This window comes from Nyctereutes procyonoides, unplaced genomic scaffold (genome assembly GCF_905146905.1).
Source record: "Nyctereutes procyonoides isolate TBG_1078 unplaced genomic scaffold, NYPRO_anot_genome, whole genome shotgun sequence".
Lineage (NCBI taxonomy): Eukaryota > Metazoa > Chordata > Mammalia > Carnivora > Canidae > Nyctereutes > Nyctereutes procyonoides.
Window position 1 is genome coordinate 136,587 of NW_026575004.1, and position 15,370 is coordinate 151,956.

The 15,370-nt window shown below is 42.6% G+C and overlaps 1 protein-coding gene across 1 annotated transcript; it reads right to left on the reverse strand.

Annotated features, from left to right (window-relative positions):
• Nucleotides 1-2,764: 2,764 nt before the first annotated feature.
• Nucleotides 2,765-15,107, reverse strand: LOC129515390 (olfactory receptor 6C4-like). Its single transcript, XM_055334326.1, has 3 exons — nt 14,193-15,107; nt 8,224-8,238; nt 2,765-2,980 (listed from the first exon to the last, which is right to left on the reverse strand). The coding sequence occupies exons 1-3, from the start codon at nt 15,105-15,107 to the stop codon at nt 2,765-2,767; spliced, it is 1,146 nt and encodes a 381-aa protein (XP_055190301.1).
• Nucleotides 15,108-15,370: the final 263 nt, after the last annotated feature.

Here is a 15,370-nt window from a genome sequence, read left to right on the forward strand (position 1 = left end):
AGCACCTGCCTTTGGCCCAGGGTGTGATCCTGGATTCCTAGGATTGGGTCCCACGTCGGGTTCCCTACATGGAGCCTGCTTCTCCCTCTATGTCTCTGACTGTGTCTCTGCCTCTCTCTCTCTCTCTCTCTCTCTCTCTCTCTTGCTCTCTCGCTCTCTGTCTCTCATGGGTAAATAAATAAAATCTTAAAAACAAAAACAAGAGAAAGGACAAAGGCATACGATCCTCTCAAGAGTTGCAGAAAAAGCATTTGACAAAATACAACATCAAAAGCATAGTGGGGGAAACGAACTAGGGGTGGTGGAAGGGGAGGAGGGCGGGGGGTGAGGGTGAATGGGTGACGGGCACTGAGGGGGGCACTTGACGGGATGAGCACTGGGTGTTATTCTGTATGTTGGTAAATTGAACACCAATAAAAAATTAATTTATTAAAGAAAAAAATAAAATCTAGTTTGATATAAAAAAAAGCATAGTGGGTTTTTTAATTTTTTTTTTTTTGGCATAGTGGGTTTTGAGGAAATGTGTATCAACAGAATAAAGGCCGTGTAGGAAGGCCCGCAGCTGACATCATCCTCAAGGCTGAAAACTTGAAATCGTCTCCCCTAAGAGCAGGAACAAGCCAAGGAAGTCCCCTCTCAGCACTGGAAGTCCTACCGTAGTCAACAGACAGGAAACAGAAAAGGTTCCACACCTGTAAGGGGGATGTCAAACTGTCCCTATTTGCTGAAGACGTGGTATTAGAAACAGGAAACCCGAGAGACTCCACCAAAAACTGTTAGAACTAATGAGTGAATTCAGTAAGGTTGTGGGACACCAAATGAACAGAGATCAGTAGCCTTGCTGTGTCCCGACAATGAGCACTCAGAAAGGAAATTAAGGACATGACTACCTTATCAGGAGCATCAAAAAGAACAAAATAATTAGACTGAACCAAGGGAGTGCAAGACTTGTACACTGAAAATTACAAGACTTTGGGAGGACATCCTGGGCTCGTGGGTAGGGAGCCTTCATCTTGTTAAAATGTCCACAGTTCCAGAAGCCACCCGCAGTTCCAATGTCATTCCTATCAAAATCATGGTGGCCGATTTTAGAAATAGAAAAAGCACTCCTAACATTCGTCTGCCCCCACAAATGACCCTGGACAGAAAATCAGTATTGGAGAAGCAGGACAGAGCGGGACGCAGCACTTTCCTATTTCAAACGATGTCACAGAGACACAGGATAAAGCAGTGTGGTTCTCGGGCGCCCGGCTGGCTCCGATGGTTAAGCATCCGACTCCTGACCTCACCCCTGGTCTTGATCTCGGGGTCATGAGTTCTAGGCCTGTGCTGGGCTGTGGACGAGGCATGGAGCCTACTTAAACAAACCAAACCCACAGGGGTGTGGTTCTGGCATAAGCTGAAGGAGCAGAATAGAGAGCCTGGAAGAAAATGCACTCTGATACAGTCAACTGATTTTTTAAACTTAATTTAATTTAAACCCAATTAATTAACAGTATAGTGTATTATACTTTCAGAGGTAGAATTCAGGGATTCACCAGTTGGAGATAACACCAGGGCTCATGACATCACGTGCCCTCCTTCATGACCGTCTACCAGTTACCCTGTCCCTCCACTCCCCTCCCCTCCCCTCCAGCGACCCTCAGTTTGTTTCCTGTGATTGAGTCTCTTTTTCCTCCATCTCTGTTTTCATCTTAATTGTTTTTCCTTCCCTTCACAGATGTTCATCTGCTTTGCTTCTTTAATTTCACCTATGAATGACACCATACGGTCATTTTCTTTCCTGACTGACTTATTTCACTTAACGTGATCCCTCTAGTTCTATCCACGTCATTGTAAATGTCAAGATTTCCTTCTCTTTGATAGCTGAGTAACATTCCTATCATCTATCTATGATCTATCTATCATCTATTACCATCATCTATCTCCCATCCTCTTTATCTATCATCTGCCCGAGGGCACCGAGGCTCCTCCCACAGTGTGGCTACTGTGGACCCGGCTGCTGTGGACATTGGGGTGCAGGTGTCCCGGCGTCTCACTGCATCTGTATCTTCGTTGTGAGCTCCAGGCCGTGCACCTGCCGGTCGCAGGGCAGCTCTATTTGTAACTTCCTGAGGAGCCTCTGCACTGTTTCCAGGGCGGCTGCACCAGCCCGCAGTCCCGCCCACAGTGGAAGAGGGTTGAGTGAGTTTTGCAGGACGTGGTAAAAGTTTGGTCCACATTTCATTTCGCGTCCTGTGGGCTCCAATTCATTGTCCCTAAGTATTTCTGGGGAAGCCGGGTGTTGGGCTCCGTTTCAGTGAGACGTTTCTGAAGCTCACAGGCCTCAGCTGGAGCCTGGAAGGAGGCAGGTGCGGCCCTGGGCGCGGGGACACCGCCTTCTGCACAGCCTCCTGCAGTGCCTGAGCATCCCGCAGGGGGCGCCCGAGCCTAGGCCCGGCCCAGGGCGCCTGGGTCCGCAGGAGGCCTCGTCCGCCTGCACTAACAGGAGCCCGCCTGTGATGGGGAGGCCTGAGGAGGAGGTGGGGACGCGTCCTCGCTGATGAGCCCCAGCCTCCTCAGGACCCGCGGTGAGGGTTCAGGAAGATGTGGGCCCGCATCCACGCTGACAGGAGCCCCTGGGCCGCCCCAGGACCACGGGGAGGCTTCAGGAAGATGTGGTGCCGCGTCCACTCTGGCAGGAGATCCCGGGCTCCTCAGGACCCAAGTTGAGGCTTCTGGAGGATGTGGGGCCGCATCTATGGTGACAGGAGCCCCGGCCTCCTCAGAACCCGCGGTGAGGCTTCAGGAGGGCATGGGGCCACGTCCACACTGACAGGACGCTGACCTCCTCAGGACCCCCGGTGTAGACTTCGGGAAATATGGCGATGCGTCCATGCGGAGAGAAGACCCCAGCCTTGTCAGGGCCCGTGGTGAGGCCTAAGAAAGATGTGGGGACGGCATCCACACTGACAGGAGTCTCTGGCCTCCTCAGGACCCACTGTGAAGGTTTGGGAAGATTTGGGGCCACGTCCATGCTGACAGGAGCCCCCAGCCTCCTCAGGACCTGCACTTTGGCTTCGGGACATATGGGGCTGCTTCCATGCTGACAGGAGCCCACAGCCTCCTCAGGACCCGCAGTGAGTTTTTTGGGGGGACGTGGGGCCATGTCCAGGGTGACAGGAGCCCCCGGCCTCCTGAGGACCTGCTGTGAGGCTTCCAGAGGATGTGAGGCATAGTCCACAGTGACAGGAGTCCCCGTCGTCCTCAGGACCTGCTGGCTATGACTCAGGAACACATGGGGCTGTGTCTGCACTCACAGGAGCCCGGCTTCCTCAGGACCTCCTGGAGGACTCTGGAGGCACCTGTGGGGGCCACATCCACATCAGAAGGGACTACTCAGAACCACAGGGTAAGTGAATGGGTATAATTAATGGTAGGGTCAGGGGAGGGGAGGCAGTTGGTGGTTAGGGTTAGGTTAGATGTTAGGGGTTAGTGATTATGCTTATGGTTACGGATTAGAGGTTAGGGTGAGGGATAAGGGTAAGGGTCAGTGGTTAGGAGTTAAGATGGGGTTAGGGATTAGGGAAAGGGGTTAGGGTTAGGGATAGGATTTAGAGTTAGGGTTAGGGTTAAGGCTTTAGAGATTAGGGCTGGAGGTTAGGAGTTGGGGTTAGGGTAATGGTTAGAGTTAGGGTTGGGCTTAGGTTTGCTGTTAGGGTTAGGGTTTAGGATGTGAGTTAGGGTTAGGGTTAGGGGTTATGGTTAAAGTTAGGGCTAGGTTTAGGGCTAGGGCGAGGGTTAGGGTTAGGATCGCAGTAAGGGCTAGGGTTAGGGTTAGTGTTAGGTGAGGGGTTAGGGTTAGGGTCAGGTCAGGGTCAGGGTACGGTTTAGGGTTAGGTTACAGTAGGGTACGGTTTTGGAAAAGGGTAAGAGATAGGGTTAGGGAGTGGGTTAGGGGTTAGTTTTAGGGTATAGGTTAGGGTACTGTTTGGGGTATGAGATAGGGTTGGTATTAGAGGCTTAGGGTTAGGGTACAGGTTAGGGTTAGGAATAGGATTTGAGTACATTAAGTTAAGGTTAGGGTTAGAGGTTAGGGTTAGGGTTAGATTTAAGGTAGGGGTCAGGGTTAAGGATTTAGAATAGGTTTAGGTGATATGGTGAGGGTTGGCAGGAAGGTTCTGTGAATGTGTTTCGGTCTTGGGGTTTGTGTTTGGTTTCCAATTAGTGATAGGTCTTGTTTAAAGGTTAGGTTAACGTTAGGATTAAGTGAAAGAGGAGGGGCAAGATGGCGGAAGAGTAGGGTCCCCAAATCACCTGTCCCCACCAAATTACCTAGATAACCTTCAAATCATCCTGAAAATCTACGAATTCAGCTTGAGATTTAAAGAGAGAAAAGCTGGAATGCTACAGTGTGAAGAGTTCGTGCTTCTATCAAGGAAGGAAGAAGGGGAAAAAGAAATAAAGAAACAAAAGGCATCCACGGGGGAGGGGCCCCATAAGGAGCCGGGTTGAGGCCGGGGCGAGTGTCCCCAGGACAGGAAAGCTCTGGCCTGGAGAAGCAGGAGCTGCACTAATCTTCCCGGGTGGAAAGGCACCTGCAGAGAGTTAGAGCAGGACCCCAGGAGGGCGGGGATGCCCTCAGGCTCCCTGGGACACTAACAGACACCTGCGCGCCCAAGAGAGTACGCCACACCCCGCGGCCGAGCTCCCTAAAAGACTGCAGCCCGCACGGCTGGACCCGGAGCAGCTCGGAGGGGCTCGGGCGGCGGCTCCACGGAGGGGGCTGCCCGGCCGAGAAGGCGAATCCAACAGCGCAGGCCCCGGAGCACAGGGCGCCGGGACACAGCCCAGGATCTGGCCTCCCCCCGGGGACAGGCAGAGCCAGGAGGGCGGAGGACAGCAAGGACGCTCCTGCCCTGAGCTGAGCAGATCAGTGGTCTCGCCCCGGAGCCGCCAGGCCCTGTAGACGGAGAGCTCTGTAGTTGCTGCAGGAGCTGAATCCAGGGCTCCAGAGCTGGCCACCGCCACTGGGGTTGACCTCCAGGGGCCTCATGGGGTAAACAACCCCCACTGAGCCCTGCACCAGGCAGGGGGCAGAGCAGCTCTGCCATGTGCTAACACTTGAAAATCAGCACAACAGACCCCTCCCCCAGAAGACCAGCTAGACGGACAAGTTCCAGGGGAAGTCAAGGTACTTAAAGTATACAGAATCAGAAGATACTCCCCCGTGTTTCTTTTTTTTTTTTTCTTTTTGATTTCTGTTTGCTTCCCCCACCCTTTTTTTCCTTTCTTTCTTTTTCTTTCTCTTTTTCTTCTCTATTTTCTTCCTTTTTTCTTTTTTTTCTCTTTCTTTCCTTCTTTCTCTTTTTCTCCTTTTCCCAATACAACTTGTTTTTGGCCACTCTGCACTGAGAAAAATGACTAGAAGGAAAACCTCACCTCAAAAGAAAGAATCAGAAACAGTCCTCTCTCCCACAGAGTTACAAAATCCGGATTACAATTCAATGTCAGAAAGCCAATTCAGAAGCACTATTATACAGTTACTGGTGGCTCTAGAAAAAAAGCATAAAGGACTCAAGAGACTTCATGACTGCAGAATTTAGATCCAATCAGGCAGAAATTAAAAATCAATTGAATGAGATGCAATCCAAACTAGAAGTCCTAACGACGAGGGTTAACGAGGTGGAAGAACGAGAGAGTGACATAAAAGACAAGTTGATGGCAAAGAGGGAAACTGAGGGAAAAAGAGACAAACAATTACAAGATCATGAGGATAGATTAAGGGAAATAAGTGACAGACTGAGGAAGAAACATCTATGTTTAATTGGGGTTCCCGAGGGCACCGAAGGGGACAGAGGGCCAGAACACGTATTTGAACAAATCATAGCTGAAAACTGTCCTAATCTTGGAAGGAAAACAGGCATTCAGATCCAGGAAATAGAGATATCCCCCCCCTAAAATAAAAAAAAAACATTCAATAACTCGACATTTAATAGTTAAGCTTGAAAATTCCAAAGATAAAGAGAAGATCCTTAAAGCAGCAAGAGACATGAAATCATTGACTTTTATGGGGAGGAGTATTAGGGTAACATCAGACGTCTCCACAGAGACCTGGCAGGCCAGTAAGGGCTGGCAGGATATACTCAGGGTCCTAAATGAGAAGAACATGCAACCAAGAATACTTTGTCCAGCAAGGCTCTCATCCAAAATGGAAGAAGAGATAAAGAGCTTCCAAGACTGGCAGGAACTGAAAGAACTCCAACTAGTTCTGCAAGAAATTTTAAAGGGGACTCTCAAAATTCCCCTTTAAGAAGAAGTCCAAAGGAACAATCCACAAAAACAGGGACTGAATAGATATCATGATGACACTAAACTCATATCTTTTAATAGTAACTCTGAAAGTGAACAGGCTTAATAACCCCATAGAAGGCACAGGGTGTCAGACTGGATAAAAAAGCAGGACCCATCTATTTGCTGTCTACAAGAGACTATTTTAGACAGAAGGACACCTCCAGCCTAAAAATTAAAGGTTGGAAAACCATTTACCATTCAAATGGTCCTCAAAAAAAAGCAGGGGTAGCCATCCTTATATCAGATAAACTAAAATTTACCCCGAAGACTGTAGTGAGAGATGAAGAGGGACACTATATCATACTTAAAGGATCTATCCAACAGGAGGACTTAACAATCCTCAATATTTATGCCCTGAATGTGGGAGCTGCCAAACATATCAATCAATTAATAAACAAAATTAAGACATACTTAGATAATAATACACTTATACTTGGTGACTTCCATCTACCACTTTCCACACTCGATAGGTCTTCTAAGCACAACATTTCCAAAGAAACGAAAGCTTCACATGATACACTGGACCAGATGGATCTCACAGATATCTACAGAACTTTACATCCAAACTCATCTGAATACACATTCTTCTCAAGTGCACATGGAACTTTCTCCAGAAGAGACCACATACTGGGTCACAAATCCGGTCTGAACTTATACCAAAAGATTGGGATCGTCCCCTGCATATTCTGAGACCAAAATGCCTTGAAATTATAAATAAATCACAACAAGAAGTTTGGAAGGACTTCAAACATGTGGAGGTTAAGGACCATCCTGCTAAAAGATGAAAGGGTCAACCAGGAAATTAAGGAAGAATTTAAAAGATTCATGGAAACTAATGAGAATGAAGATACAACCGTTCAAAATCTTTGGGATGCAGCAAAAGCAGTCCTCAGGGGGAAATACATAGCAATACAAGCATCCATTCAAAAACTGGAAAGAACTCAAATACAAAAGCTAACCTTACACCTAAAGCAGCTAGAAAAAAAACAGCAGGTAGATCCTACACCCAGCAGAAGAAGAGAGTTAATTAAACATTCGAGCAGAACTCAACACAATCGAGACCAGAAGAACTGTGGAACAGATCAACACAACCAGGAGTTGGTTCTTTGAAAGAAGTAATAAGATAGATAAATCATTAGCCAGCCTTATTAAAAAGAAGAGAGAGAAGACTCAAATTAATAAAATCATGAATGAGAAGGGAGAGATCACTACCAACACCAAGGAAATACAAACGATTTTAAAAACATATTATGAACAGCTCTACGCCAACAAATTAGGCAATCTAGAAGAAATGGATGCATTCCTGGAAAGCCACAAACTACCAAAACTGGAACAGGAAGAAATAGAAAACCTGAACAGGCCAATAACCAGGGAGGAAATTGAAGCAGTCATCAAAAACCACCCAAGACACAAGAGTCCAGGGCCAGATGGCTTCCCAGGGGAATTCTATCAAACGTTTAAAGAAGAAATCCTACCTATTCTACTAAAGCTGTTTGGAAACATAGAAAGAGATGGAGTACTTCCAAATTCATTCTATGAGGCCAACATCACCTTAATTCCAAAACCAGACAAAGACCCCACCAAAAAGGAGAATTACAGACCAATATCCCTGATGCACATGGATGCAAAAATTCTCAACAAGATACTAGCCAATAGGATCCAACAACACATTAAGAAAATTATTCACCATGACCAAGTAGGATTTATTCACGGGACACAAGGCTGGTTCAACACTCGTAAAACATACAATGTGATTCATCATATGAGCAAGAGAAAAACCAAGAACCATATGATCATCTCATTAGACGCAGAGAAAGCATTTGACAAAATACAGCATCCATTCCTGATCAAAACTCTTCAGAGTGTAGCGATAGAGGGAACTTTCCTCGACATCTTAAAAGCCATCTACGAAAAGCCCACAGCAAATATCATTCTCAATGGGGAAGCACTGGGAGCCTTTCCCCTAAGATCAGGAACAAGACAGGGATGTCCACTCTCACCACTGCTATTCAACATAGTATTGGAAGTCCTAGCCTCAGCAATCAGACAACAAAAAGACATTAAAGGCATTCAAATTGGCAAAGAAGAAGTCAAACTCTCCCTCTTCGCCGATGACATGATACTCTACCTAGAAAACCCAAAAGCCTCCACCCCAAGATTGCTAGAACTCATACAGCAATTTGGTAGCATGGCAGGATACAAAATCAATGCCCAGAAATCAATGGCATTCCTATACAATAACAATGAGACTGAAGAAAGAGAAATTAAGGAGTCAATCCCATTTACAATTGCACCCAAAAGCATAAGATACCTAGGAATAAACCTAACCAAAGAGGTAAAGGATCTATACCCTAAAAACTATAGAACACTTCTGAAAGAAATTGAGGAAGACACAAAGAGATGGAAAAATATTCCATGCTCATGGATTGGCAGAATTAATATTGTGAAAATGTCAATGTTACCCAGGGCAATTTACACGTTTAATGCAATCCCTATCAAAATACCATGGACTTTCTTCAGAGAGTTAGAACAAATTATTTTAAGATTTGTGTGGAATCAGAAAAGACCCCGAATAGCCAGGGGAATTTTAAAAAAGAAAACCATATCTGGGGGCATCACAATGCCAGATTTCAGGTTGTACTACAAAGCTGTGGTCATCAAGACAGTGTGGTACTGGCACAAAAACAGACACATAGGTCAATGGAACAGAATAGAGAACCCAGAAGTGGACCCTGAACTTTATGGTCAACTAATATTCGATAAAGGAGGAAAGACGATCCACTGGAAGAAAGACAGTCTCTTCAATAAATGGTGCTGGGAAAATTGGACATCCACATGCAGAAGAATGAAACTAGACCACTCTCTTGCACCATACACAAAGATAATCTCAAAATGGATGAAAGATCTAAATGTGAGACAAGTTTCCATCAAAATCCTAGAGGAGAACACAGGCAACACCCTTTTTGAACTCGGCCACAGTAACTTCTTGCAAGATACATCCACGACAGCAAAAGAAACAAAAGCAAAAATGAACTATTGGGACTTCATCAAGATAAGAAGCTTTTGCACAGCAAAGGATACAGTCAACAAAACTAAAAGACAACCTACAGAATGGGAGAAGATATTTGCAAATGACATATCAGATAAAGGGCTAGTTTCCAATATCTATAAAGAACTTATGAAACTCAACACCAAAGAAACAAACAATCCAATCATGAAATGGGCAAAAGACATGAACAGAAATCTCACAGAGGAAGACATAGACATTGCCAACATGCACATGAGAAAATGCTCTGCATCACTTGCCATCAGGGAAATACAAATCAAAACCACAATGAGATACCACCTCACACTAGTGAGAATGGGGAAATTTAACAATGCAGGAAACCACAAATGTTGGAGAGGATGTGGAGAAAGGGGAACCCTCTTGCACTGTTGGTGGGAATGTGAACTGGTGCAGCCACTCTGGAAAACTGTGTGGAGGTTCCTCAAAGAGTTAAAAATAGATCTGCCCTAGACCCAGCCATTGCGCTGTTGGTGATTTACCCCAAAGGTTCAGATGCAATGAAACTCCGGGACACCTGCTTCCCGATGTTTCTAGCAGCCATGTCCACAATAGCCAAACTGTTGAATGAGCCTCGGTGTCCATTGAAATGTGAATGGATAGAGAAGATGTGGTCTATGTATACAATGGAATATTACTCAGGCATTAGAAATGACAAATACCTACCATTTGCTTCTATACTGGATGGAACTGGAGGGTATGATGCTGAGTGAAATAAGTCAATCGGAGAAGGACAAAGATTGTATGGTATCATTCATTTTGGGAATATAAAAAATAATGAAGGGGAATAAAGGGGAAAGGAGAAAAAATGAGTGGGAAATATCAGAAAGGGGACAGAACATAAAGACTCCTAACTCTGGGAAAGGAACTATGGGTGGTGGAAGGGGGAGGTGGGCGGTGGGTGGGGGTGCCTGGGTGGCAGACACTGAGGTGGGCTCTTGACGGGATGAGCACTGAATGTTATTTTATATGTTGACAAATTGAACACCAATAAAAAATAAATTTATAATTAAAAAAATAAATCAACTAAAAACAATGTGATTTTCATCTGTTGTTTCTTTTCTTTATATTGTATCTATATAAGACGAAGGATTTTAGTTGAATCTATTGGGACATACATTTCACAATATGTAAATAATTAAATCTTCACTATGTACACGTTAAACTTACACGGTGATATATATCAACTATTTCTCCATATAATTATAAAAAATAAACACCAAAATAGAACCACACAGAAATATTGAGCCTGAAAATACAACGAGAGAACTGAAAAATTCAATAGAAAGCTTTAGCAGAAGACTCATTTATTCAAAAGACAGAATCAGTGAATTCAGACAGGTTATTTGAAATTGGACATTTAGAGGAACAAAAAGAAACAAGAAGAATTAAAATTAGTGAAGTAAGCTTATGTTAATTATGGGACACAAACAAGCAAAATAACATTCCCATAATGCGTATCTATGAGGAGAGAGAAAGGAAAAGAAAACTTATTTAAAGAGATTATAGCTGTGAAGCCTGGTTTGCTCAGTTGCTAGAGCTTGCAACTCTTATTGGGATTATAAGTTTGAGTCCTGTGCTGGGTGTAGAGATTACTTTAAAATGAAATCTTAAAAAAAATTATAGCTGAAAACTTCTCAAATCTTGGATCTTCAGAGAGACATGGACACCAGATACAGGAAGTACAAAAAGACCCCAAGTAAGATCAACTCAAAGAATACCTCAAGGCACATTATAAATGCATTAAAAGTCAAAGACAAAGAAGATCTTGAAGGCAACAAGAGAAAAACAACTCATTACAAATCCAGACCCCCCCCCCATAAGGTTAACAGTGGGTTTCTTTGCAGAAACCTTGCAGGGCAGGAAGGAGTGGGATGATATATTCAAAGTGTTGAAAGAAAAAGACTACCAACAAAGAGTACTATAACTGGTAAAATTGTTCTTTAGAATGAAGAAGAGAGAGACATTTCCTGACTACAGAAGCTAAGGGAATTAATCATCACTGAATCTCTTTTACAAGAAATGTTAGAGGAAGATATTCAAGCTGAAACGAAAGGACTCTAAGTAATAATATGAAAACATATAAAAGTATAAAATCACTGGCAAGCCCAAATATATGTCCCAATTCAGAATAACCTAATGCTATAATGGTGATGGATAAGTCACTTTTATCTCTAGCATAAATGTTAGAAGATAATAGTATTAAAAACAAAACAGCTATATCTATAATAATGTGGAGTGTTCTGTAAATGTCAATTATATCCAGTTGATTACATTTTCAGTTCTTCTATATCCTTGATTATTTTCTATCTACTAATTATTACTGAGAGGAGTATGGGAAGCTATCAATTATAATTGTAGGTTTTCTCTTTCTTCTTTTAATTTTACAAGTTTTTACTTATATATCTCGTAACTGTGTGAAGTGCATATATATTTAGGATATCTTCTTAGTGAATTGACCTCATTATGATTATGAAGCATTTCTCTTTATCTCTTGAATTTTCTTTGCTCTGGAGTCTACTTTGTCTGATATTAATATGTACACTTCTTTCTTTCTTTCTTTCTTTCTTTCTTTCTTTCCTTCCTTATTCTTCTTTCTTTTAAGAAAATATTTATTTGTTTATTTTAGAGAGACAGGGAGGTGGGGGAAGGGCAGAGGAAGAGGGAGAGAGAATCTCAAGCAGACTTCCCACTGAACATGGAGCCCAGTGCAGGGCTTGATCTCAGGACCCTGAGATTATAACCTGAGCCAAAATCAAGAGTCAGATGTTTAACCAAGTCACCGAGGTGCCCACATCTTTCTTTTGATTAGTGTTTATGTCTTTTTCTATTATTTACTTTTAACTTACCTAAATCATTATATTTGAAGAGTTTGTTGTAGGCAGCATGTTATTAGGTCATTTAGAAAAAAATCCATTCTAGGGTAGCCCGGGGGGCTCAGCAGTTTGGCGCTGCCTTTGGCCCAGGGCGTGATCTTGGAGTCCTGGGATCGAGTCCCACATCGGGCTCCCTGCATGGAGCCTGCTTCTCCCTCTGCCTGTGTCTCTGCCTCTCTCTCTCTGTGTGTCTCTCATGGATAAATAAATAAAATCTTAAAAAATTCCTAAATAACATGTTTGGATCATTTACATTTAATGTAGTTACTGATGTGTTTGGATTTAAATCTATCTTTTGGTTATTTTTCCCTCATTCTTTCCCCTGTTTTAGTTCCTTCATTTCTCTTTTCATGCTTACATTTGGGTTATTTGAAAAATTTTTTGGTATTCCATTTAAATTCATTTATTTATTATGATTTTGACAGTATCTCTTTAATGTATAAAACAATTTCTGAGAAATTACAATACACATATTTAACTTTTCACAGGCTACCTAGAGTCAAGAATTTACCACTTTATTTCACTCAGCTCAATACCCAATCAGAAAGACAATCATTGTATGATTTTACTTATATGTGGAAGTCACCAGAGAAGGAGAAAAACCATGAGAGACTTTTAACTATAGGAAACAAACTGAAGTGCTGGAGGGGAGGTGAGTGAGGGCTGGGGTAATTGGGTGATGGGCATTAAGGAGGACATGTGATGTAATGAGCACTGGGTGTTATATACAACTGATAAATTATTGAATACTACATCTGAAACTAGTGATGTACTATATGTTAGCTAACTGAATTTAAAGAAAGAATGTACCACTTTAAATAGAATATAGAAATCTTTACATCATATATTTATTTTCCCTCTCCATTTTACCCTTTAAAACATCAATCCTTAAAAACTTTGGGTGTTGTTTCCTAAGGTATTTTTAGGCATCCCTTTTACTCTCAGCCTCCTTTGGTTCATCTACAAAATGATGCTAAAGCCAAGGCACACTCTAGGACCCTAAAGGTTTTGACCATAGCTAACATGGCTCAAGATTCCTACTCTTTTGAATCTTCCCTTAAGAGGAGATTGGATATTCACTCTGTTAGGGATATCCTTGGTAATAGTTTTCACTTTAATTTCCTAACTGGAAGGACAGATAGAGTCAGAAATATCATCCCTACAACTGGAAATCCTTTTTGAATTAAGTGTGTGAAGGAGATAGTTTTAGAATTGTCAGAACAATAAAAATGAGTGAGAAAGTTGTCTGAAACTTGAGAAAAGATGGTCTTATTGCAAGAGCTTTATTGCAAGATGTAATTATTAGCATCTTTGGGAAAGCATCTAATATATCTGATTTTTTGGACAATTTTCTGAAAGACTTTGATTAAATTAAGAGCATCACATATAAAAGCTAAACTTTACTAGAAGCCCAGGAACATGGGCTTGTGGCATCCTAGTCATTTTATTCAGATACTCCCTTCTTATACTCAGACTAACAGTGTTATCTAGTGGCAAATCTTTCCTATAAAGTTTATTTACTAAGGGGCTATATTTATATCTTTAAAATTATATTAGAAATTAAAATAGAACTTAAAAATATATATATTATTTTAAAATAAGTATAATAAACACATTTTTTCTTAGCACAAATAATGTATTTTTATTTTAAATAACTATAATATCAAAATAATGTGAAGAGTTTGTCTAGCTAAAAAGTCTGTTAACTAGAAACAAATATGTGAACTGTTTTTGGGAAAAGTTACCCCTCATTCACAACTTTGAAACATAATTTGACACCTCTTTATGATAAATTCATCTGAAGTGTTGCTTTAATGAGAGGGTTAGAGAAGCTCTCCTTATGTTTCATGGGGAGGAATTCATATTCTTCAGATTTTTCATTGAGTTTAAGATTTTTACATTCACCAAATGCTCATAACCTTTTTGATGACATCCTTGAAGGCCTGTTTTACTTGCTTATTCCTTAAAGTGTAAATGAATGGGTTCAATAAAGGGGCAACTGAGGTATTGAGCACAGCTACCCCCTTATTGAAGGCAACTCCTTCTTTGGCTGAGGGTTTTATATACATGAATATGCAGCTGCCATAAGAGAGGGCAATGACAATCATGTGGGAAGAACATGTGGAAAAGGCCTTTTTCCTTTGCTGAGCAGAGGGAATCTTGAGGATGGTCCAGATGATGTTTGTGTAGGAGAGAATCACCAGCACCAGGGTGACCACCAAGGTCACAGCTGCTAAGATAAAGTCAACCAGCTCTAAGAGTCTTGTGTCTGAGCAAGATATTTCTAGCAGGGGTCCGTAGTCACAATAATAATGATTCAGTATGTTGGAGGCACAGAAATCCAGCTGACTGGTCAGGATGATTGGGAATATGATGATTAGAAATCCAGCCAACCAAGAGCAGAGAACCAGCTGAATGCAGACTCTGTTGCTCATAATGGTCATGTAATGCAGGGGTTTGCATATAGCCACGTACCTGTCATAGGACATGGCAGCCAGAAGGTAAAACTCTGTGGCTCCAAAGAAGATGGCAAAGAAATACTGAGTGAAGCAGCCAGCAAAGCTAATGCTCTTGTTGCCAGTTGTGATGCTGAACAGCAGCCTAGGAGTAAAGGTGGTTGTAAAGGAAATTTCTAGGAAGGAGAAATTCCGGAGGAAGAAATACATGGGAGTCTGGAGGTGTGAGTCCAGTAGTGTAAGTGTGATGATTGTGAGGTTTCCAATGATGCTGAATATGTAGGTGAGGAAGAGAAATAGAAAGACTACAAACTGGATCTCTGGGATTTCTGTTAGTCCCAGCAGAATGAATTCTGTCAGAAGGGTTTGGTTTTTCATCGCTAACATTTGCTGCCTATAAAAGTACAAAGAAAAGAAGTCAGTGATGAGAATGGAAGAGGAGCTCAGGAACATTTAGGAGTAGCTAAGCCTTTTCATTGAATTGGTTCAAATATCTACTTTCTGTCCGCTTGACTCAAGTGAGAGTTTCTATTGCACAGAGAGTGTCTTTTCACAAGAATTATTTTTAAAAAGTTCTCATGGATGGGATCCCTGGGTGGCGCAGCGGTTTGGCGCCTGCCTTTGGCCCAGGGCGCGATCCT

Excerpts from the sequence above, each read along its gene's own strand:
- LOC129515390 (XM_055334326.1), bottom strand. The coding sequence starts at position 15,107 with ATGAAAAACCAAACCCTTCTGACAGAATTCATTCTGCTGGGACTAACA.